General features: G+C 41.4%; 1 protein-coding gene across 1 annotated transcript; it reads left to right on the top strand.

The window, feature by feature from the left end:
- Nucleotides 1-1,302: 1,302 nt before the first annotated feature.
- Nucleotides 1,303-25,434, top strand: OPRM1 (opioid receptor mu 1). Its single transcript, XM_069008548.1, has 4 exons — nucleotides 1,303-1,622; nucleotides 15,884-16,236; nucleotides 17,191-17,711; nucleotides 23,671-25,434. The coding sequence occupies exons 1-4, from the start codon at nucleotides 1,303-1,305 to the stop codon at nucleotides 23,707-23,709; spliced, it is 1,233 nt and encodes a 410-aa protein (XP_068864649.1). The 3' UTR covers nucleotides 23,710-25,434.
- The last annotated feature ends 685 nt before the right edge of the window (nucleotides 25,435-26,119 follow it).

Here is a 26,119-nt window from a genome sequence, read left to right as displayed (position 1 = left end):
GATCTATATCCCTCTCTAAGTCCAGTGACACTCCTTTCCCATTCCCTCTTCTTCCTCCCCACAAATTATCAGATATACATCGAAAATGTGTGGTCAATTCTGCTACTGTTACCTGCCCTGAGCAGCACTGGTTCCCATTGCTTGTGGCACAGGCACACAGGAAGTCCTTAGACTAAAATGCCTGGGATTCTGCATCTTTCTTTTAAGCTGAAACTTGTTTTTTCTCCACTTCTGTCATTACCACTCTTGAAAGAGCAGGAGGTGCTCTGCACAGGGTGAGCAGACAGAATTAGTGTGCATCCATGATGAGGCAGCAGGAGCAATCACTGCTACTCTATCACTTTCCTGTTCACTAGGAGGTATTTTTTCTGCCTTACCAAAGATCTCTTCTGATTTCATTAGTGAGACAGTAAAAGAGCTAGGTCCTAATGATCAGCCATCAGGCAGTCCTGGAGATGCACCTCTGTGGTCATTTGGAGCAACTGATCACGAAAAGGTGCCGGTGCAAACAAGCAGTGTGCGAATCAAGCACCCTGTAACAATGAATGCACAGCTGAAGAGAACGGTTTTGAACTTTCTTATCTGTGTTATCACATCCAATAACAACCACACCATCTAGGGGAGAGCATCCTTGGAGCCCTGAACAGAAGGTTCTCTGAAAATCCTGAGGATCAATGAGATCCAAGTCATTTCCAAAGGACAACTCTCTTCACAACCACCCCTCCCAAAATGCGGCCGTAAAGTTCATCACATTTTATTACAAGGTTCTGTTATTTCTGTAATCACTGAGGACATCGTTTTGCCAAGATCCCTGACTCACTACGATAATCAGCCGCGCAGTGATCTCTGCACCGGCCTTTATCCCTCCAAGTCAGTCTCCCCCGCTTCTTTCTCTCCTCTGTCTGCCACCGATGCCTGTGGCGCTGGGGAAGGAAACATTTTAAGCGCTTTGCCTTCAAGTGCCACTCGCAGGGGAGGGGAACGCCGCCGGCGCGCCGCCCGCCGCTCCCCGCAGGTGCGCCCCGCTCGCCGCTGGGGGCGGCCGTCCGCGCTCCGCCGGCCTGGGAGGAGCGGCGGGAGCCACCTCCCCGCGCCCGCGGCCCGCCGCCGCTCCTGCGGACACGGCCCCTCCTCCCGGCCCTCCCCGGCCCGCCCCTCCCGCCGCACACATGTGCCCGCACCCAGCGGCGGGACGCGCCGTCGGGGCGGGCGGGCGCCGTCGCCTCCCCGACACCGCGCCAGCAGCGCCGCGCGTCCCTCGGGCGCGGGGAGCGGGTGGCCGCGCTGAGGCCGCTGCACGCCATGGCTGTCGCCTACCTGCTGGGCAACGCGTCCGCGCCGCTCCTCGCCGGCGCCCTGGAGGTCCCGTTCGCCGCCAACGCCTCCGCCTGCCGCCCGCCCGGGGCGCCCTGCCCGGCCTGGGGCAACGCCTCGGCGGCGCTGGGCTGGAACCGCTCCGAGCCCTGCGGCGGCGGCAATGGCAGCGCGGGCGGCGGCGGGCCCTGCGCGCCCGCGGGCGGCGGTCCCTCCGTGGTCACCGCCATCGCCATCATGGCCCTCTACTCCGTGGTCTGCGTCGTGGGGCTCTTCGGCAACTTCTTGGTCATGTATGTCATCGTCAGGTGAGTGCCGCCCCGCCCCGCCCCGCAGCCCACGGCCGCTGCCGTCGGGGCGGAACCCCGCTGCCAGGAGCCGGGATACGGGACGGTGTCCCGGCGGGTATGCTGCGGTCCCCCTCCGGCGGGCAGCGCGCAAAGGACTGCACTGGGGAGTGCGGAGGGGCGCCGGCCCCCGCGGGAAAGGGAAGGAGGTTTTTGTTAAAGACCCGGAGCGGGTGATGGGGGAAAAGAAACTTGAGGTGGAGCCGTGAGGGGCGGCCGGTCTGTCAGAAACCGTCTGAGGATGTTCTAAGGACCCTCCGAGCTGCAGCACCTCTGCGAGCGGCTCTGGCCAACGGGGCCTGAATCCCGCACCTGTCCCCTGAGGAGCGAGGATTTAAAGGGACTATAGCCACTGCCTGTGAGCGCGTACGGGTACGCGGTGGTACACGGATAGCCGGCACGTATCCACCTGTCTTTCCACCCACCTCTCCCAAATGCACGAACAAAATGTAAATGGCACCGCGGTTAAACGTTTCTCTATGCCCGTGTTTGGAGATCCTCTGCCTCATGTCTAGATCTCTGTGTGCATATTGATATCCATTTATATGTGTGTGTATAGGCATAGGTGCGTATACACGTGTATAAATAAATACGTATGCCGTGATCGCGACCGCTCTCCGTAATCCCGGCGTTCCGGCTGTGCTGCGGCACTTCGCAACTTTCTCGCCCGCAAGAGAAAAAGCCCCCACTGGGGCTATTACAGATCAGATCCCGCGCGATAAATCCATTCCCCGTAAATGAGCGGAAAACGAGTGAGAGGTAGATGAAAGAAGCTCCTTTGCCGGCCTGGCAGCGGAGCGGAGCGGGGCGGGTGGCTTCCGTGGGGGAACACTGCCACCTCCCGGGAGCGATGGGCCGGGAGCGGGACAGCGGGGCAGGACAGGACGGGGCTGACTGAGCTCATGTCCTTTCGTGGCTGCTCGTCGTTGCCAAACCAAGCATCCACTGAGCCCTGGAGAGCCCAGCGGGAGCTTTAAAGGGGGAGGATTGGAGTGGCCCGGGGGCGCGCTCCCTTCCTTTCGAGGCAGCCCCGGCATTTCCAGTTTCCCCCCCGTCGGGAGCGTCCGCTCCCCCTTTGCACGCTGCGTTCCCCGAGGAGTCGGGGCCGCAGCTGTCGGGCATAGGTGCCGTGGGCGCAGAACAGGGGCTGTCTCTTGGCATCACTTGCAGACCAGCGGCACCGGGTGGCTTTGTGGTGCGTGGGTGCAGCGCTGGCAGTGCCGGCTTTAGAAACCCGGGGGTGAGGGTGGCGGTCACGGTGGGCTTTTACAGCAGGGTGGAGGATGATTCCTTCGGCACGTGTTAGGGATGCCATTGCAAAGCCTGTGCATCTGGTAGACCTAGTGGGAACACCAGTAATATCCATCAGTGGTTCAGACTAGACCAGTTCAGAAACCTTGTGGGTTTAACTGTACTTTAGAGGCTGCATGTACACAGCTGGGCAGATTCTCTTCCATCCTGTCTGTTTTTTGGTCAGTCCAAAACTCAAGCTGTCTTTGTGAAGATACATCTGCTGAAAGGCTTCTGAGTGGGGGCATGACTGCAATCACCATAGCAGTGTTGAATGCATTGCTCTGGGAGAAAAAGCAGATGCACAGTGTAACAGAGATGGGAGAGCTGTCAGCAGAGAAATATGCCACAGGTTGTCCCTGGAATTATGTGTTTATTATCCTGGGCATAACCCTTACTAGGTTCATATTTCTTACAGTAATTAATTGAATTACACTTGCACTACAAAGTCAAATCGAATGAGGCACTTGTATTTAGATTTCTATCTAAAAACAGCATCTTTCCCTGAGATGACAGCTTAAAAACAAAGGCCAGAAGCAGTAGGAGAAATGCATTTTCATTTTACAGAGGAAAACACAAATTAAATGGCTTGTCCAATACCATCAGGAATTCTATGGCAAACCCCACATCTCCTGTTCAAGAACAGCTTTTAGTATGACAGAATTCCTTCCCAATTAATACCACGTAGCTGTTTAGCAATTGGGATCGAAAGGAGTTTACATGCTAATGGCTGAATAGGATCTGTGGCTTAAGCAACATAAAAATACATTCCCTTTCTGTGCTTCTCTGTAGGTGTAGTGCATCTTGTCAGCAATAGGGAGCTTAGTGATTTAGTTCCTGTTGCCCACTATACTAATATGACAGTGTTTCAAATCATAGAAATGTACCTATGAAATGGTGACCCTGTGTGCTCACATTCACGCCTCCTTGCCTCCAGCTACACATAAGAGGCCAGTGTTTCACTGGATTGATTTTTTTCATCCTATAAAACTCCCCTTCTTTATCTGCCTTTCCCATCATGCCTGCTCAGGGAGAACAAAATATTGAACTTCAAAATAATTGTGAGAGGAATTGACGTTACTAAAAATGAAGATTTTTAAGTAACATTGGTACCTAGTTTGGCTTGAAAATACTAGGAGTTGGGAGGTAGGTGCTTAGATATTTGAAATTGTCCTACTCACCTTTCAGAGTCTAGCCCCAGTGAAAGCAGCAGTGGCTTCAGATCAAGTGTGCTGCATGCTAACATCTCATGTTTGGTTTCTTTGGAAATATTTTTTAAATAATTATATTATTCTTATAAACATTATTACTCTTACAATTTTTCCACATGAGGCAAATCCAGGGGTTTGGAGCCAGAGCTGTGCAAGTGCTGGCCTGACAGGGAACTATCACTATCACTCCACAATGCCACCCTGCTATCCCTGCTGGGGCAAACAGAGATCAGAAAGCAGATATGTCCAATGAGGAGTTAGAAATGTATTGTGATTATCAATGGAAAAATAAGGCTCTTCGTGCAAAGCAGGTCCACAGATTTCCAATTTATACATATTACTTTATAATTAATGCATTCTCATCCACCTTCCTCATTCTTCCAGATGGTTCCTGTCCAGCTGAATGCTCTCATCTTTGAATTAATATTTATGTGTTTTATATGTAGTGTGTGAGGCTTAACCTCATGTTACTAACACTGACCTGTTTCCTTCCTCAAATACCAAAAAACCCCTTCAAGTGACAGAAGCAGTAGTTTAATAGGTTTTGCTGCCAGCTGTGAATTTCCTGTAATCTGAAAAATCTGTAGATAATTTTTATTATCTATTTTCCTCATGTGCTTTGTGTAAGTGTAAATTACTAATATGAACACAATGATGTTATGGCTATAGCAACAGCAAATGCTACTTCTAGCAGCTGCAGAGTACAACAAGACAGTGTACAATTAGTACCATGTGGCATTGAATTAATTTACACAGTAATCCAAAGGCTTTTCCAGCTTTCTCATCAAGTTGGTGGGATATTAGTCTCACAATTAGAGTGGGAAGAAGAATATGCCTTGTGATTAAGGCAATATGCTAGAAAGTTGTAATAGATCCTAGATGAAAATCTTGAGTATTGCAGGTCTGGAAGAGAGGAATAGCTCACAGAGGCCCCAGTCCCCCATGATCCAAATACCCTGGGAGGACTGTAATTCCCCCAACAGCCGCTGTAGTCACTCAAGTTCAGAGTGATTTCTCATTTATTTTGCTATAAATTTTATCACATACCATAAACAAAGGGGTCTCAGGTTCTCTGTGATCCTTTGCAGAGGAAGGAAATGTCTTGTTTCATTGAGTAAATGATTACAATGCTTAAAAAAAAAAAAAAAAAAGGAAACAGGGAAAGAAGTCAAAGAAGTCCTCTCCCTGAAATTAAGAGAAATCTTTCTATGTGTCTCAAAACAGCCTCTTAATAGTGTTTTGAAAAAAAAAAATAGAGCATCATCTAATCTGGAAAGACTGCAGCACTGAAAGCTCTGGTTAGTTCAGCTGAGCTCACTCGCAATTCAGAAAAACTGTTTTATTAAGTAGAACAGACTTAGAGTTGAAATTTCAGTTATAGAAATAATTGATATCACCAGGGGAATAAATATTCTCACACACATGCACAGAAGTGTGGAGTCTTTTTAGAGAAAATTTTCAGATTTTTTTTATCACAAGCTGGAAAGTGGGTGAAGCAAAACAAGTGTTTCTAAACAATGGGTTCTTTGCAAGGTGACATGGTGTTTTGGATGCAGTATTTAAGCAGCTTACAGCATCTTTTGCAGCAGCATAGATCAGGGAGCTTGGAAACCAAGAAATGCATAAGATTCCTGCTTTTCTTTCCTGTCCACAGCCTCATGAACTTCTCTGCATTTGCATGGCATTGCATGTGTGAGTGTGTGTTCTGCCTGTTCCACTGACTGCAAAGGTTCCACCCCTGTGCTAAGAGCTGAAAGCCTCAGCAGCCTTATCCAATCATGTCAATTATGAATTAATACAGCTCACAGCACCAGGCAGAGAAGATCTGGGGACAGAACTGAGGGAGCACTGTTGGGCAGGAGCAGCAGAGGAGCTGAATTAAATCAGCAGCATAGCAAGGGGGTGACCCTCAGCATCCTGCTTTACAGAAAGGCAGGTGTCCCTGTTTGCACACTGTTTGTGACAGAGTTTACCAACCTTTGCTAGTGGGCAAATGTTTAACTAGCAAGCAGCTCCCCTCCCTACCCCAAGATGAAGGAAAGCAGACAGATAAAATGGAATGCACACCTTTGTATTCTCTTTTTCTTTCCTTTTACTTTTGATTATGTTTTTACAGACATGGTCAAAATTTGACCAAAAAATACATGAGGCTGCAACCTGGGGGTAACACCCATCTCACTGAGGAAGCAGAGGCACCTGAGGGATGAGTGAGAGCTCTGCAGCCCCAGACTCATCTCCAGACCCAGTGCTTGGCCCCCATCCCAGTACACTCCCGCACATAAGACAGCATGCCAGGCCCAGGTGCACAGACCCTCTGGCTCTGGTAGTACCACTGGGCAGTTCTGGGCAGAAAACAACCCTTCTCACTCAATTTCTCTTTAAAAAGCTGTTTGATCCCACTGTACTTTTCCTGGAGTGCCACTATGGCAATAGGTCCCATGAAAAATAGTATGAAACACTTCCTGATTTTTCTTTTAATTTCTTTTTTAAAACTAATAAAGTGTTACCAACTTTTCCTGGCTTCAACAATTATGTAATATAAACTATGTTTGCACACATTGCTTAGATTACATAGTTACTAGCAAGCTAATGACTAATGATCTATTTAGCTAACATAATCCTTAATGCTGTATTTCATTTTAATTTACAGTGTTTTTCCAAACCATCAAGCATAACTTTTGCTAAACACTGTGGATAAGCTTTTATAACTTCTCTAGATCAAAAGGTGACATATTTACAAAAATCTCAAACCTATCATGATGCAAGTCCAAATGTCTCAGGATCATAATTTAGCCTGCTAGCCTCTTTTCCAGCCATAGCCAGCACTTGGTGTTTAGTCACTGAGTGAAAGAAATAGGGGCAATACTGTGTGAGTATCACTCTTAACAGACTGTTAGACTGCAGAGGGACTTTCTGAGCTGCAGTTTTTGCATCAGCATTTATTCAGCAGCTTTTTGTGGACATTTCTAACATGCAGCAGTCCCCAAAAAATTAAGGATCAAAAATAAGATTGGAAAAAGAAGGTCACAAAGATTGCCACTACTAAACAAAGCTGCTTTGAAACAAAAATTTGAAGCATTTTTAAAGATTCTAAGTTGGTTATTTTTAAGCTTAGGTGTTCTGAGATGGTTGTTTTAGAGATCTTCATTAACAGGCATTTTCAAAAAATTATTTATTTTCATGATGATTCCAAGTGGAAACAAGTTTCAAATGCCTGATAAGTCTCTTCAAAGTACAAATCCACTCTGGTAACTACATTTTTTTAAAATCCAATAGCAGCTATTTTCTGAATTGTTGTGCTTAAGCTGATCTCAAAGAAAGCTCTTTTCATAATCATCTTTGTCTTCTTTGGTTTATATCATGAAGTTTGGGTTTATGATATTGAAAGTGGGAATATTATAATTATCTTTCAAAGACCCCTAGTCCCTTTTGGAAGTGGACTTTTAATGGTGTTCACTCTCAAGCAGTTCCACAGCTTAGCTGAGCTGTGATAAGAAGCATTCTCATTCATCCATTTAATGTTAAACACTTCTAAATTTTATTTCTATTTCCCTTTGAATTTACATGATGAAAAAAGGTAGGGATGACACACCATAGCTAATCAAATAACTGTGAAGGACATGAAATAGATTTTTTTTCCACCTTCTTACTGAGAAGTGTTCAATTATCAGCTATAAGATCTTGTACCTCAGATCAGGAATAAGACTTCAGAACAAAAATGTTTGTGCAAAATGGAGCATCTCCTCCTCATCGTGTTGTGTGGAGCAGTTCCAACTGAGTGAAGTCTCTTTTTAAGGGGGAACAGAGAGCAGCAGTTGCCACAGTGCTAATCTTCAGCCCTGGGATGAGCTGCCCCTGTAGAAAAATAATCTAAGGAGCCAATTACCCAAATCGTTCTCATAAGATTGTGGTCTTAATAACTCCCTTAGAGCCTCAGTTTCAGACACAATCTCATCCTTGACATGTAGAGCAAGTGAGTCCATGATTTCCAGTATTTCTGATTTGGTCTTCTCATATAGCACATAACTGTGTTCCTTCTTTCTGTCACACCAGCTGCCACCATTGCCTGCTTTCTGCTTTTCCCCCATCACAGGCAAGCCTTCCTCCGCATTTATTCTCTCTCTAGTTCCTTTGGCTCACCTCTGTCGTTCCTTTCCAGATCACACTCAACAGCTTCACCAGAAGATCCCAATCTCCTGTATGCAAGAGGCCATGCCTTGTATACCTGCTGTTACTTTGATCTGTACAGTCTGTGTATGGCCTGGCCTACAGCCCTATGCCACCTCCCTGCTACCCTCTGGCCAAGGGGTATTGATTGATTGGGATTGATTACCTGATGTTCCCTACCACACCTTTACGGATCTCCTATCTACTAGCAGTAAAACTGTCTTCAAAAGCTTACCTGCCAGCTTCCCTGCTGACCAGGGATATTTCATGTACAGTCCTTATCTCAGGTGATCAGTCTACAAATCAGGAGGAGGGTACCAGCACCTGGAAACCAGACAAAATAGCTGATAACTTGTCCCCTCTGGAAAAATGTCACCACAGTTATCAGAGATGTAGTCAGCAGTTTTACTCTCAGTCACACTTCCCTGAAGGCAAAAGGGAGAAAGTTAAATTGAATATACTGACAGTTTTCCTTTATATGTCCTCCTAGCAAAGCCAAACCTTCAACAATAAGCACCTGCTGCTTGATAATGGCAATATATTGAAGTTAGTCTTTTTAGCACCATTGATTTATTTCAGAGAGATATGTTACACAATAACCATGAAAGCAGCGACCTTTATTGGAGACCCATATGCCTCAGCACCAGGCAAACAGAGTCTCAAATAAAAGTGGTTTGGCAAACAGGGCAGATTAAGTTCTGAAATAATTGGCAGGTAATTTTCCTCCCATTTAACTAGGCTGGAAGGGAAGGAAGTGTACCAGCAGATGACGGTTTGGGCACAGGAGCATACTTATTACTGTCATTTTTTTTTTTATCATTAAGTAGCTTTTTATGATGTGTGGGAAAAGACAAGCAAATTAGGAGTTATAAGACATAGCAACATCTTAAATATTTTTGTGGCAAGTGATATACCTATACTTGTTCTTGACTGGTTCTCCACCCTTTTTTGAAAAAAAAAAAAAAAAGAATGTATCACATCATCTTTATTTTGTATGGATTTCTGCCAGGATATTTTTCACATTTATGTAACTTAAAAAGGCATGAAAATAATAAGAAATCATAAAATAATTACCTGTTATGACTCCTGTGAAGTTTGTGTTTTCTCTCTGAAGTAATCTCCTTGCTTGTTAATCCTCTCAGTCAGACATCAATGGAAAGGACCAGCCTTCCTCCTGAAAATAGCTATTTTTTCCCAAAAGAAAAAAGCTTGTTTCATTTTCTCTGGGTAGGGACTAAACTCACTGGCTCAAACTAAATAGCAGAAAGAGGACTTCTATATGATGCCTTTGAGTAGCAAGAAAAAAAATCAGAAAGAGCCACAAAGACAGCAGCAAGTAATTTTTAGTCCAAAGCCCAATGCAGGAAAACAGGATGATGTCATATGCCCTCACAACTCTCATGGTGCCACATCATTTCCAAAAAGATTGGCACTGGAGTCTAAAGGTGACTCTGCCTAAAAAGGCTTTTGTTTAGCTCACTCTCTCACAAAGCTGAGGTATGAGAGAAATTCCTGATGGGTTCTGAGTACAAAAAAATATGGCCCTGAGCTGGTGCTGCTTCCTGGGAGGTGATGTGCTCTGCTTGTTTCTCCTGCATCCTGTAAGCAGATACCGCTGGATCTGCACATGCCTTGGCACTGTCCTGATGTGAGGAAGGGGTAAGCTGGGAAGTCAAAGATGCTAACAAGGTAACCCGAGGGAAGTAAACTTTGGTGACATTCTGGCTGAATCTCATTTGTGCTATGGAGGAGAATAAAATGAAAAAGGAGCTTGTCAGTGGGAAAACAAATTATTAGGGAGAAAAGAGGTAGCAACTGAAGCAACTACAGTCCAGCAGTTACCTGTCCTGTGATCAGGTCCACATTAACCACATATACACTCAAACTCCTTCAGAAAATGGACATCTGCTTGCCAGTAAGTGAAGAAAGGAGAGAAAGCTCCACCAATGTATGTGAAGTATGACCAAGTTTGTCAAATAACTAAACTCTGTGATTTTAGATCTACTGCACTCCCTCAGTAAGTCATGCCTTGACACCTAAGTGATGCCTAATATTTTTCATGTCTCAAATCACCATGACAGGTCACAGCAGTGACTGGGTAGCGCCGTGCTGGCAGTCAGGATGCAGGACTTTAACAGGAGAGAACAGCAACTGCCTCTGTCTTTCTTAAAGGCAGTGAAAGCTTCCTCACTTCCCCATTTCGGCTTTTATCCCCAAACTCGGGATGGGTGCAGGAAGTAAGTGAATGTGGTGCAAATTGCACAATTTAATTACAACCAAATGTGAATGCTTTCAGCTCTATTGTTGTACACTCAAGTTTTTTTTTTTTTCAATTTATTGTTGGTTTGGTTTCACTCAGGGCTTACTATGTTTAAATTACAGCCTTGTATAAGATCTCTTGAGTAGAACATAGATCAAAAGGATGCAGAGATTGTTAACCACAAGATGGCACCTCAAGTCTGGATGGCCTTACTGCCTGATAACCTGTCAGGGTGGTGCACAAATGTATGGTGCTTGTAGCCAGAGATGAAATTTGATAGTGTAAGGAATAAGCATTCAGAAGTACCCATGAATAGAAAAATCAAAGACATAAGTTTTCAAGCTGATTAAATCATGTGCTCACAGACAGGAAGGTTAGACCTATCCAGAATATATATGACTTCAAAACTTTTAATGGGTTACAGCCTGCCACAGCACACATCACAGCTGTGGCTGAGATACAGTACAGGTCTTTCACTTTATAGAGACCCATTACCATGTGAAGAAAGAAAAAGGACAATAAAATGGGATGGACATCAATAAAGTCCATCATTTGAGACCCATTAGCTCAAAGGTACTTTCCAGAATAAGGCTTTTCAGTGTCAAATATACTAATTGGATTGGCAGACAGAAAAAATTTTGAGGGTTTTTACAGACCACCTTGAATATGTCATGACCTTGTTCAAAGGTTTAAGGGCTCAACAAAAATTGAAAGTACCTGATATCTCAGAAAAACATGCCAAAAAATCCGTTTTTCCTACTGTTTTTGAGTTGCATATACAAGATGCACCAGAACAATCACGGAGAAAAAAAAAAGTTAATTTGAGTTGATTCAACTAGGCATACTTGACATGCTTTTATCTTCCCAGCCAAGGCGACCTCAACTAATCTAGTGTATGCATTCATACAAAAGATTCTTCATTTATTTAACAAGCCATTTATGCAAGAAGAACATGAATTTGAAATGCTAACCTCATCTCCAGCATCAACAAGAGTTTTGTCAGGTTGTCTGTACGCAAGACCGAGCTGTTGGCTGTTGTTTCTTTCAGCAGCCAAACCATTTTTGAGAGTGACTGCTTTCTGCAGGGAATCTCCAGCGATTTTCTCCAGTTTTTTATGTATTTTGTGCTGAACTTAGACACAGGTCATGAAAGAGTCTTTGTCTCCAAATAAGCATCTGTAGGCAAAATCTTGCATGCCGTTGTATTGCTGAAGGTAATTATTACGAGTCTGTCATCAACCAGCCCATTCCCTAAGTGCAAAAGACTGTCTCTGCTTTCCTCCTCATCGATGTTATTCAGATAGGAAATTTTTCAAATTAATTTGTAATGGCATGTATTACTCTGAGCTGCATCATTAATAATAATTTAAAAAAAGCAAGAATGTAGCTGTATTCTTATTATACTCTGTATTACACTGAGCTAAATGTGGACCTCTCTAGCTTCTTTGCAACAGCCCAATGGCACAAGGATGCTGTAAAACTGATCTGGTCCAGAAGGGCAGAAGGCTCTGGAGGAGAGGATCTCAACAATCCACACGGATGTAAACCACTTGACCAAGGAGCAGTAGGGACACGACTAAGTTGGTTGTATCGACCACGATAGCAGTACACAAACTCTTATCTGTTAGGCTTAAATAAAGTATGATGCAAACTAAAGATTTCATTAAATTTTAAGAAGCTTAAAAGAAGAGACTCTTAAAAAATATTTGAAGGTGGTAACTTAATTATTGGAGTGGACAGGCCAGAAACAGGGCTGTGGCAGGTGTCTTTGCAGAGAGTCACAAGCATGCTCACATCTCTCCTGTTGCATGAGAAGTGGAAGGGAAAGTGGTCCTGGCTCCTGTCCAAGGTGCTATTACACATTTTACAAGGGGGCTGGAGTCTCTCTGAGGTTAATCTGGTGAAGGTTTTACTTGGTTTACAAACTACAAGTGGCCCATGGGCAGCCAGTTGAGTGGTCCATTTCAAGACCTTCTATTAATCCTTGAATGCTAGGAAACTTGGTGACTATCTGAGCTGAATTCTCACTCTTTTCTCCACTGCTTTTTTCTGATTCCAAGCAAATCCCAGTTGAGTGGACCAGTACAGCTCAGGTCTTCAAACTTGAAGTCTATTTTAAAGCTTAGTTGGATTGAAGATAAAGACAAGGCTGAGCTTTCCCTAAAAAAATTAGACAGATATAAAGTGTACTCTTACTGTTGTAAATCTGATTTATCATCTACTATTACCAATAAAACAACACTTAATAAACAGATATTTTATGATACAAATCATGCACTGAGGAGTTAGAAGGGGTATACTAGTGGGTGTCAGTATTATAATGAACATAATTAATTTGGGTATATATCAAGAGCAGTATTGTACTAAATATTCACAAAAAACCTTGAATCATCATATTTTATTACTCTTTTCATTGCAGAGTTGTAAAATAAAAGTAAGGCCACCCAAAGTAAACTTCTGTCTTCATTTACAACCTTGCTCATTGTCATGCAAAATTTAATACACTTGATGTTTTAGACGCTGAAATTTCAATGTAATCTAAATACCAGTATTCAGATTTTCATGAGTTTGCAATTAAGATTCTTTCTTTACACAGCTGTTAATTTTTAGATTCTCTATTGGGTTTGAATGAAAGTGTGAAAGCAGTACCTTAAAAGATTGCATTTATAAATTTTGGTTTTGCATTATACATTTTGGTATTGCTAAGTCACTCTCAAGTATAGAAACCTCATGCCATGTACATCTACGTCTGGATAATGGAAATGTTTGTTCTGCTTCTTCAAATAGGTAGACTGGTACCTTAGCAAAAAGTATAATGACAGCTAAGATCAAGACTTTGAAAAGCTCCATTTTGATTGACTGTTACTTTTCATGCTGTTAAAATTACATTTAATCAATTGCTTTGGTATTTATTTGTTCATGCCAAAAAATAATCCTGGGGGCACTGATAATCTACTTATTTGGAAAAATACATGTTTTACAAAATGTACCTTGCAGAAATAAGCCCCTTATAAAGTTGTTAAATATTCAGTACAGAGAAACGCCCAAATCCTATAGAATTCACTGAAAAGAATATTGTAAATTTCAATAGACTTTTGTTGATTAGGCAGTTGTGGAGGTAAATACTTTCTATCACCATTAAGAGCTGTGCTTCTACTCATTGTAAGAACAGCATGATTAGAAGTACAAAGATTACAGAGTACCTCAAGCAAAACCCTTCACTAATGGTCTACAGAGGCCATTAAACATAGTAAGTCCAAGAACTTTTAAACTTAAACTGACAATGAAAAGTAGATAGCAAAACTGAAAAATGTGTAGCATTTAAGTGGGATAAGGCCCATGCCCAGTGAAGAAACTTTATTCTATTTATTCAGAGCATTTTTCTGTCCATCCTCTGTCATGCTAACCTGAAAGTCATTTATGTGTTGGTTGATGGTTTGGGGTTTTTTTGCTGTGTCAAGTGTTCCCTTTAAATCGTAGTGGCTTTAATTACTGATAACAAAGCATTGTCATTATTACCTGATGATGCACTCTCCAGAGAGACCTGTCCCAGAATCACGTGTGATGACAGCAGCTCTGAGCAGCATTCCCAAGTGTGCTTTCTTGTCCAGCCATAAAGATAAGGCAGGCAATCATCTAAGGTCTGAGCAGGGATCAGCAGCCTGGGTGAGGGCACAGAATCCTTGTCACCCTTACCTGTCTGTGCAGAGCTGAGAGCCACTGCCCCTCTGTTGCTGTACTTGCCTGAGCAGATCAGGTGGGAGAAAGCTGGACATGCCTGCTCACAACAAAATCAAACCTTCAGGTTAGCTCTGGACATACCTTCAGCTACTCCTGGATATCTCAGACCTTCAGAAAGACATTCATTTTGATAAACCACAGGGCTTAGTACTGGATAATAGTAAAAACAAAATATAAATGTTGCTGCTTTCATTCTCATCTGCAAGATTCTCCAGCAAATTGCCCAAGAAATATTTTCTCCTTCCTCCAAACAGTTTTTAGAGCTGTACCTCTCCCACACTGCAATCCTGTACATTTTTTCCAGTTTCCAGAGGAGAGAGTTATGGATGCTTGCAGCATCTACCTCCTCCTGTGTTAGTGTTACAAACTTGCTAGATAAACAGAAAAGTTTTGACAGGACTTTGAGAATATGAAGTTTATTTACAACTGGAAGGTGTCATATTCAGATCATACTTTCTCAAGGCAGCATCAAGATAGAGTTTGGATCTACTTGAAAATACGTTTTTTAAAAGCACCCTAAATTGAAATTAGAGTTATTAGTGGCTTCTCATGCATAGTGCTAAAAATGAGAGAACAAATCCAGTATCAATGGCTTCAAATGTTAATCATAAAAGCTTTCTATGTCCATTCAACATGAAGTCTGCATTTCTCCACACCCTACTAGAGAAAAGTTCCAAATGTATGTTCCCTACCAAATCCTTTCATTGGGATTTTTTTGCAACTGACTCATGTTCTGAAGAGATCTAACTCAGAGAGATAAAACCCATTAAATAGTGTATTTTACATTTTGTCTTCCCTAGCAGGTTCCCTGACAGGTCTTTTGAAATGGGATGTTCCTCTTGAAAAGCACTCTGTAAATTGTAAAATGTTTGATCAAACACTCTGCTTATTAGTTTTGCAGAAATGGAAGGAAGTTTCATCAAAAGAGCAAGCCATCTGACTCCCCAAAATCCAAGCAGCCACAGGGCCCAGCAACCTCAGTAGCAATCAGGGCACCAGGACAGCATGTCCAGGAACATTACTTAAATTGAAACATCTTTTGTACCACTGCAAAAGTACAGCATCCACATTGAAAGTGGGTCTCAAGTGCTGCTCAGTTGGAGTGCTATCTGCACTACTCCACAACCTACAAATGAATTCTCTATTTCTACAGAACATGGTTATGATATTTAGCATAATATCAGCAGGTACAGAAAATCTATCCATGTAGTACAGTATCTGATCCGTAAAGATACAATTTTTTCAGCTTCTCAATTCTCTAGCATTTGTAATATCATTTCTTCTATGTGTATCTTTTCCTTCTGCACAAGTTAAATTAATCTTTTCTTCCTTAACACCCTTTCGTTGATGTCTCACTGAACTGCCACCATGTAGGTGAATCATTTGGTCATTTGGTTAAAAGGTCATTTGGTTAAAAGCAGAAAATGTGATCTTTGACAGTATCTAGCACATTATTTTACAGAAGTTTCTTACAGGCTCAGTTTTATGGATTCAGTTTTATTTAACAATGTCAGTTGTGGTCATTCACATGCTCTGCCAATTTTTTTTTCTAGGTACACGAAAATGAAGACTGCCACCAACATCTATATTTTCAATCTTGCATTGGCAGATGCCCTAGCAACAAGTACTCTGCCATTCCAGAGTGTGAATTACTTGATGGGAACGTGGCCATTTGGTACCGTCCTTTGTAAGATTGTTATATCCATAGACTACTACAATATGTTCACCAGTATCTTCACACTCTGCACCATGAGTGTGGATCGCTACGTGGCTGTGTGCCACCCAGTTAAGGCCCTTGATTTCCGTACCCCCAGAAATGCCAAAATTGTCAATGTCTGCAACTGGATTCTTTCCTCTGCCATTGGCCTGCCAGTTATGTTCATGGCAACTACTAAATACAGGCATGGTAAGTCTGGCTTTCATTCCTAAATTGAGTATTCAACAGTTAAACTCCTTTCTGCATTGCTTCACTGTAGTGTACAGGCATTGAATTAATTTCTGACCTCCAACCTGTGTAAAGCACTTAACAGTGCAAATGAGCCCCTTCAACAATTTTTCATCTGGCTGTAGATGACTGGGCAAGCAGTGCATGTGATCTGTCTTTTATGACAGGCAGCTCCAGCTCCTTCTGTGGGTCCTTGCAAGTCTTGCTGTCCCACATGGTTACTGTAGTGTTTGGAAGAGCATCTGTGCCTGCCTGCCTTCTGCTGTGGGGCAGTTCTGCATTGCCCTACAGCACTGGACCCTGCACTTTATAAACGCAGGATACTCCCACTGGGAAGCTGGCAGTCATAAGTATGTTACACCCTGTCTGGCAGGACATGATACAGAGCAGAGAGCATGTTCTGGATCACTGGTACTCCAAGACTTTCCATAAAGGGATAGTGACAGCATGTCAACATAAATCCAGACCCTTCACAGTGCATAGTTACCTATTGTCATGTCATTCTCTTCCCCGTTGCCCTGAAATGCCCAAACTCTCAGCATACATGGTGGCTTAACAATCTTTCTTTTCACCATGTTTTATACTAAAAGTGAAAATGAGTCAAGGTTTAAGCATTTATGACAATTCAGCTCTTTTCCTTGTTCAGTGTACATTAAATTCCAAGCCATAGTATGCAAAAGAGAACATGTTAATTTGGTTTTGTTTTCCTAACTCACACTTCATGCATGTTTTGCAGTACTCTGTCCTACCAATGTTTGTGCAAATGACAGGTCACAGATTGCTTCATTTTACATGTTTACTTAGGCATAAAGTCTTCATATATTTGCCTGTGATATTTAATTAAAGAAAGGTTTAAAGAAAAGGAAATTAAAAACTGACCTGCGTGTTCTTCTGTGCTGTTTTCCTTTTCCCCAGGCTCAATTGACTGCACGCTTACGTTCTCCCACCCTGCTTGGTACTGGGAGAACCTCCTGAAAATCTGTGTGTTCATCTTTGCCTTCATCATGCCAGTGCTGATCATTACCGTGTGTTATGGGCTGATGATTTTACGCCTGAAGAGTGTTCGCATGTTATCCGGCTCCAAAGAGAAGGATAGGAACCTGCGGAGAATCACAAGGATGGTTCTTGTAGTGGTGGCAGTGTTTATTGTCTGCTGGACTCCCATCCACATTTATGTTATCATTAAAGCCCTGGTCAACATCCCAGAAACTACTTTCCAGACTGTCTCCTGGCACTTCTGTATTGCTCTAGGGTACACAAATAGCTGCCTTAATCCAGTCCTTTATGCATTTCTAGATGAGAATTTCAAAAGGTGTTTCAGAGAGTTCTGCATCCCCACTTCCTCAACCATTGAGCAGCAAAACTCCACCCGAGTCCGACAAAACACTCGTGACCATGCTTCCACTGCCAACACTGTGGATAGGACTAACCATCAGGTATGACTAGCAGTGGAGATGTCATCTCTGGATCCAGGCCACCCGCTTGGAGATGACATGTGTTCTGAAGTTACCACTTACACTGATTTGTAGCTGTTGGAAGGTCTGAACACCTTCAAGGTTATATTTGAAACTGATGTATGCATACACAGAGACCCTAGTCCTGCATGGTGCTAGTTGCTCTCTGCCCTCCTTGATGCTCAGAAGCTGAGGGTTCTAAAGGGTACCTTGAGTGACTGGGTCCAGCGTGCATGCATGTATAAAGTGCATAAAGCAGCATTTCACTCGCAGGATGTTTACAGCAGGTTGAAAATTAATCACAGATTTCTCTGTTCGTACTCCTTGTCTGCTGATGGAGACAGGATTGGGACAGAATACTCTTCTTGTCCCATTGCAACAGTGAATAAAAAGATAAAAAACTGTGCTTGTTCACTTTTGATTAATGTACAATGAAGGCATACCTGGCCTTGTTTGTCCTGAAAGACATGTAAGACATAAGACCAAGGCTTGTCTACATGCAGTTCTTGTATCAGATAATTATGTGGTGAATAAGGTGGGGTTAGATATGTATGTGTATATATATATGTATATAAATATATACACACATCTTAAAGACTAATGTGTCATTTCGCCATTTCACATATACCAAGAAAATACCTTTTCCATGTAGAAAAAGCCTTTAAGAAGTAGGGATTTCATGGCACATCAGATTACAAAAGAAAGAGTTGTTTTGGTTTTTTTATTCAGCCTACTTTTGCATAGTTTTTGCAATGAAGCTCTTTTGTATGTGTTCAATATCTATGGTCCTGTGATTAGTCTTTAGAATTTGCAAGCCCTGTCTCTCAGCAAAACATGAAAGCAAATCTTAACATTCACGAAAATAATTCAAGCACACTGCAAGCACTAGAAGAAGATTGAGTTGTCTAAAAAAAGAGCAAAAGGCATAAGCTTGGTTCATTCATTGCCATATCACCTTTCAGCAATATACTTAGGTTGCTCATGCACCACTTTCCCACTGCTGCCACTTCAGCCACAAGCTGGCTGCCTCCTCGAGGTGCAGAACTCAGTGGCTTCTTGCAAAAGCAGCTACCCACCTGCCACTCAGCTGCTGCCAGATAGCCCAAATCAGAGTATTCCCATCTCCAAGCAGACTAAACAGTAATTGCACCAGAAAACAGGAGGGCATAGTCTAAAGGGAGAAGGGCTAAAGAAGCTGTATTAAGCGTCAGCAGTTGGTATTGTTCACCAGTGTCTGAGTCATACATGCCAAACTGTGGCCTGTGAAATTGGCACCTGGCTCAGTCTGGTGGTGAAGCAGAACTGCCAAACTTGGCATAGGTGCACATATATATGTTTGTTTGTTTGTATGTATGTATGTATGTATGTATATATGTGTAGTATTTACTAGGTGTAGCAAATTACTAGATTCATCTGTTAATAATGCATTTGTAACCCTCGATGGAGTCAATTTTGTGCATGTGTCTGACAACAAGATTGTATCTCTGTCTAGTACAATTCCAGCTTTTCAGAGTGCAGTGTGTATGCACCCATTTTCTACATTTAGTTATATATCTTTATATTACTTCTAGGAGAGCTGTAGCCTTCTCAACTTCTACCCATAGAAAATATTGATGTGGTACTGCCTAGAGGCTGAGTGAAATAAAGTCTATTTCCCTGAGCACTGAGCAAGCACAGAATAAAAGATGATGTTTCCCAGAGAGATGTTTCAGCTTACACCAACAAGAGAGACAGCCTGCTGGGGCAGGGATGGACCAAGCAAGTGAAGTGATCTTGAGAGTGGCAATAAGGAGGAAGCTAGTCCTATAGTTGGGTTCTTTGTTGGTTAGGGTTTGTTTTCTTTTTTTTTCCTATAGTCAATAGCGATGAAATAAATAAGTTATGAAGAAATAAAGCATATGGAAAGAGAAGGGAAGTGAAGGACAATGAAGGGAAAGGGAGGTGAGAGGCAGATTGCTGAGGAGAAAGGGAAACATAAGGAAGGAGGCAGTAAGTGAGGCAGTAAGGATGGAAACTGAGGCAGAGAGCCAATCTGCATGGAACAAAAAAGGTGTATGCAGAGCTGGAAGAAATTGTTTGACTACTTTATTAGCTCTTCCTAGCATCTAACCATCAGTTTTCCCCAGAGTCAGGGAGAAGAAGACAACGCTTGGTAACTCAGGTCCTCAGAGGTGGGTCTGCATATTTAGATATTTGAAAGACTTTGGAGTGGCCAGCTCCACTTTCCTCACCACCATCCCTGCAGTCCCTGCTTTGGCAGTTGCTGATTCTGCCATTGGTTTATTTCTGCCAGATGTGCTCCCCGAATGCTGACCCGGGCCTTCTCCCTGGAGTTCAGCTCAGCAGCTATTTGGTGCAGTCTTTCTCACTCTCCACAATGTCTGTAAAATACATTCACAGCAAGCCATGTTCAAAGCTTAACATTAAACTTAATTTATCATTTCTTCTCCAGCAAAAATTTCTGTAAGCGACATTTTTTGATGTCTGCTTTTATCAGAATGAGAGACAAGATTGTTCAACTAATCTACACTAAAAAGATTCTCTGGAATAGTAACTACAGGTGTAATACCTAATATCTTTATATTATTATTTTAAACAGAAAAAGCCCTAGAGTGAATGCAGCTTTAGCTCTCAGAAAGAAAAAAGAAAATAAACCCTCAGACAAACCAATATTTTCTCAGACAGTGAGATTCTGTAAATTTTATAGATGGGGTGTTCTTTTCACAGGTAAGTGCTTTCTGTGCAAGAAAGTCTAGCTTGTGTATCTGTTCATTGAAGTCTACTGACAAGTTCTTTCTTGTATAGACAAGGCCTTGGAGAGTATTTGGTATGAATTCTAATTGCAAGGCTGTGTAGTACTTGGCACACTTCACATAATTTTCTAAGACAAAGATGTTCTACAAGTTGCTTTTTTGCCATGATGCCATGAAGATTTTTGCCTTTTCTTTTATACCCCTGTTCTACCTTTTTTACAACTTCTGTATTCCTAGTGCTTTTTGCCTACATTCTTGGACTTGTTTGTCAAGCTGAGAGACCAAACATTTTAGAAGCTTCGTAGCTAGGGATCAGTGTGCCCCAGACCCCAACGTCCTCTCCAGAACACATTCTGTAAACCAAGATAGAACCATCCAGGGGAAGGTTCCTGGGGGAGGGGGGCTCATTCAAGCCTCTCATTGGGGAATCTCTGATAGATGCTAATTAGTAAAACCTATAATGTTATACCAGATCTTTTGGGGGTGTGCACTGCAGTGTGCATTGCGGTACATTCCACCTGGACATGTGCACCTAAGGATCCTTAAAATAAATACCAAGGTAAAATCCCTTTTCCCCTTCTAACTGTGTTTGACTCTTGATTTTAAGACCAGGAAAAGACATCAGCCAAATGAGAATTCTTTTCTCCTGCTAAAGTTAATGAGAACTGCGAGGCTCAATCACATAAGGCCTAAAGCTCTAAAAGCATTTAAAATTAACACTCCTAAGCACTTAAGTTGTTGGAATGAACAGCAGTGTCTTCTGTCAGTTCAAAACCACCAACAGGAAGCATAAATATTCATATTATTCTGAGTTAATATACTGGCCTTTGGCCTACTCTGTGGCTCCCTGGCATTACCAAAAGGTTGAGATTAAGTGCTTGATTATTGTTTTACCAGCATTTACAGAAAGTGAAAGAGCAAAATAAGTTCAAAACTGCAGAAATGCAACATCTTGCCAATGCACAGAGCAGCATCTGAGCCATAACACTGATGGTGCAAGCATTTGTAGGAATTGTAAATGCTCAGTGGAGAAATACAGTTCTGAGGGAGAAAAGGCAGTGGCTAATCAGGCATGTGGAAACTGGAAGAGCCATAAGACTGAGCTGTTTCACATCTGGGGGGGTGTATCTTGTGTTACACTAACTCCTGCAGTAAAATGCATAGGATACATCTGTTCCAGAGTGAGCTTAAAGGCCAGGCTCACTTCAGTTTTCAGGAGGGTTTATGCAATCTTGTAAGTGCATTTGCATGGAGAAGGAGTGATGTAATCCTGGGGGGAAAATGCTTGAAAAGCAAAACTGCTTTCTTTAATCTTTTCTCTGTACGACCAAGTACTGGCAGGGGAGGGGAATAAAGAACCAGATACCAGCTTTTGCAAATGGCTGAGGGTTTTTGATGTCATTGATATTAACTGATTCGTATCAAATATCTTGGCAAGTATATCAAAATCGCTTTTACTTCAGATGCTCAGAGACTCTGCATCAATTTGTCTCTGAGATAAAAAAAGCTTTAATTTTTTTATATGTAAAAACAATTGATAGTTGTTTTTCCCTGAAAACTGTTTTCCAAATATATCAAGTTTTTTGCTAGTATCTATGTGTTAATAACAAAAATTCCTAAATAATTAGGAAACTGGATTATTAATAATTATAGAAATCTGAGAAATTTAATTTGTTTCAGTGCATTAGTTTCTTTGTGACCCATTTTTATAGCTGCTTTTATAGCAGCTTCACCTGAATGTATCCAAGCAACTAAGCAAATTATGTATAGGCACATCTTCAGGAATATTTAGTCATCCTGTGTGTAACTCTTGTTTTCTTCTTCAGAATTTTAGCTTCTGATGCTTTCTCCTCAACTACTGAAATGTCTGAATGCCCTAATGGAAGCTGCAAATCCTCCTCATATGATGAAAATGAGGCCTCAGATATGTTCATTAACAAAAGGCTCAGCCCTGAAAGCTTTGCCTTTACTGCCTGAATTGGCAGCCACATATAGAAATAAAAAGGATATTGGATTCAAGAGAAAGTTTTTAAGTTAAAACAAGGAAAAATTGAAAGCTAGTTTCACTTTGATTAAATAAATGAAGTGTTTTCTTACTTCTTAATTTTCCTAGTGCTATATGAATGACTGTGAACAAATATGGGGAATGCTGGTGAGTCCTGTTGCAGAAACATTGAAAAAAAATGGGCAGCTTCTGTTACTCCAAACCTTGGCAGATTCCCATCTACCTGTGTTAGCAGAGAATGGCCTTCCTGTGTATTTTTAGAAAATTGATGTATCTCCTTTGTAAATTATACTGTATTTCAGTAATAATTTTGAAGTACTGATTTCTTTAAAAGCCCATTTCTGGCAAGATAGTGGCATCTACGAAACACTTGTCTAAGTTCAACAGATCCTTAAAATTGGGCTTTCTTTTGTAGCTGACGTGCATTGACATGGGCTCTTTGTCAATCTCCTGGCTTCATCTGTGTCTCTGCTTTCCATTCCATAAACCCTTGATATGCAGTGTCTCCCACCGAGCGCTCAACAGGTTCTGGTACAAAATTTGCTGGGCTGATCAAAAAGGGGTTGCAGGCTTCCAGGACGTGGTGTGCAGTAAGCAGGTTTTCTTCATGAAAATATCTGTAGTGTTACTGTGCCTGCAGGCAAGTAGAACTCAGCATGGATACTGTGGACACGCAGGGCTGAGAGGTTGTTGGGTTTGTTTGCTGATGCAAGTCCGCCTCACACAGAATTTAAACTAGACTTCAACTGAAAATCCAAAAGTTAGACAGTGTCCTGATATGAGCACAGAATGTATTCAACTAACATAATAATTCCCCTGTAACTGCTACAGAAAGAATACAGAAAGGTAATGAAATTTTTCTATACTTGTGAAATTCATAGAGTTCCACCCTAGAAAGAGAAAAAATGGCTTGATGTGAGGTATATTCTAATTCTAATTCTAATTTCAGACCTACTAATGTTTCTTTGTCTTTGTCATCATTTCCTCTGCCTTTGTTGCTTCACGGCAAAACCATAGTCTTGCCTTACTCTGGGCTATGTGTTTAGCTTTATACAGCAGAACAGCAGCTGCAAATGAGAAATAAATTCCTCCTAAAAAAACCCAACACACAAGTAAACACAAACTTATGGGTGGGAAGATATCAAGCAATTGTTCATTGTATTTGCAATTTCTTTCCTTTCAGTTGGAACTTCAAGAAGCTGAAACTACTCCACTGCCGTGACAGGGCCTCCTGCTGCATGGCTCTCAGAGCAGTTGCCACTGCCACAAGTGTGCTAGTGGGAACATGTAGGATATGCTTTCCCTCAAAAAAATACCACAGAGGAAAGTGCCTGCTTTTCCGGTCTGTCAAAAATTGCTTCTGCAGCACATCTACATTGCACATAACAGAAGCATGAAATGCAACAGCAAGCAGAGCCAGGAGATACGGGGGCCTTCCAGGCTCCAGTGTTCAAAGCAGTCATGTTTACCAGGAGTACATACCTTAGCCTAAAACAAAGCTACTGTGCCTGTAGCAACCTGACATGCTCTTGGTGACTTTCAGTGGTGTTAAAACAGGTTGGAAACAAAAATTCAAAGGCTAGACACCTATAGTTTGAAAAATAGGTGACCTTTTGAGGATGAAAAATAATGGGATGTGAAGTTGTAATACTGTTGGGTACACTCTATTTACTCTTAAAATTTATTTGTAGAGGTGTTTTCTGTGCAGGTTATTTACGTGCTGAAGTATCACAGGGTCATCTAGAACAACACATTTGTAGCTCAAGAGGTCTTCTCTTGCAAGGATTGAATGTTCTGCAGTTTCAAAGGAAAAATTTTTTTCAGTGATTCCTTAATAAAAAGCCCCCTAAAACTCCAAGCTTCACCTTCTGCTTCTATTTCACATATTAAAAAAAAGACATTAAAATCAAAACAATGAGCTATCACTTTTTCTAAAAGAGTTGAGTAAATGAAAGTATTCCACATTATTGATTGTCAAATGATCTCCAAAACAGCATATATTAACATAAATTGTGAATTAAAATGTAGCTATAAGCCTGTCAGAGCTTGCACAGACTGATGATGTCTTCTCTTTCAAGTAGTTACTCAAATTTCAGCTGCTCTGTCAGCAGCATTTTCAATTTGTAGGAAAACAACAGCCCCTATGTGAAGTACTTGGAGCAGTTAATGCACTAGACCTATTTTAAAAAAGAAATTTTAAAAAATTCACTATCTATTTTTTTCTTAACCAAACCCATAATATGTTTGCTTTTCTAATTAAGATAATACATCCTGCATCTGTATTTTGTATTAGCTGCTAAAACACATTAGGATTTCAGGAAGAAACATTGTACTGCAGCAAATGCCTTCTTATCTGTTTTCTAGTATGAAAAATAGAAATATTCATGTAGATAATTTGTGGTGCAATGGTATTTTCTAGACATTGTTTTACTTCCTTTGTAAATAATTCATCAGTAGTTAACTGGGGGGAAATGTACTTTGATGAATTTAAGTGTATTCTAAAATACAACTATATGGAACAGGGGTTTTTTTTGTCTTTTTCTTTCTGCAGCCAAAATGCATTTCTTATTTTCATTGTTAAAGTCTGTGTAACAATAAGGTTATATAATGTGAAATTGTTTGGTTTTGCCATAGACTGCATAATAAAGATTGAAGACCAAATCCTTGCAAGTTGTAAATTAAAGGATTATTTGAGTTTCATCACTGTGTTGCAGCTAAATATGTAGCCTATGTATCAGCAGAATATGAAGCTAAATATAGCAGAAGTGCCTTAATTTTTTTCTCTTTCTGTTGAAAATTCCACTGTGTTGTCATATGGATTTATGTTTAATTTTGTGTTAGTTTAGCTGTATCACCTCATAGTCATCATTAAAGTTTAACCCAGTCATCACCATTCTAAGAGGTTTTGCATCTAATTTTTAAACAGCATAAGATAGGCACTTGGAAGAAGTTGATGTATTGTTTTTTACCACACAGCAGTATTCTTTAAATAACAAAACCAACATAGAATACACTAGATGTAAATGGATTACCATCCCATGACATCATTACTACTTGATGGGTTCAGAGCAATCGACATGCTCACAGACAATTTCAAAGAATTTTAAAGTATTGAATGAATATTTGAAAAGTCTTTACTGATAGACCAAAAACTTGTTTAAGTAAACTTAAGATCATAGTTTTGTGAATAGTCAAAAGTTCAGTTTTCACAAAATTTACATAATTAATTGAAGTCTTTATTTCTTCTCTACTTTGGATGAAGCGCACAAGCAACATACTGTGACTTGCCAGCAGACAGCCAAATAATTTTAAGGATATTTTTTGTTTCTGCAGTTTAACAATTGAGAAACCTGACTGTAAATATATTTAGCAGTAATAATGTTGCAGCCTTGATGGTTTAAGGATATGAGGAAGTAAATTTTATTAGAACACTAGCAAAAAGTAAGAAAAGTGTCTTTGTTGGGGTTTTTTTTCCAGATTTAAATGTTCATTGGTAGTGCTTTGCAGTAAGTAGCATATCATTACACAAATTCTGTATCTGCATTGTAAACCGTTAATAAAAATGTCTGTGTTTCTTGTGTATTTGCACTCAACCCCACTGTCCACGTTTGTGATGAAAACATTAAATAGCA

The sequence above is a fragment of the Aphelocoma coerulescens genome, chromosome 3 (genome assembly GCF_041296385.1).
Source record: "Aphelocoma coerulescens isolate FSJ_1873_10779 chromosome 3, UR_Acoe_1.0, whole genome shotgun sequence".
Lineage (NCBI taxonomy): Eukaryota > Metazoa > Chordata > Aves > Passeriformes > Corvidae > Aphelocoma > Aphelocoma coerulescens.
The sequence above is the reverse complement of the archived record's forward strand: the minus strand, read 5'-3'. Positions and strand labels throughout refer to the sequence as shown.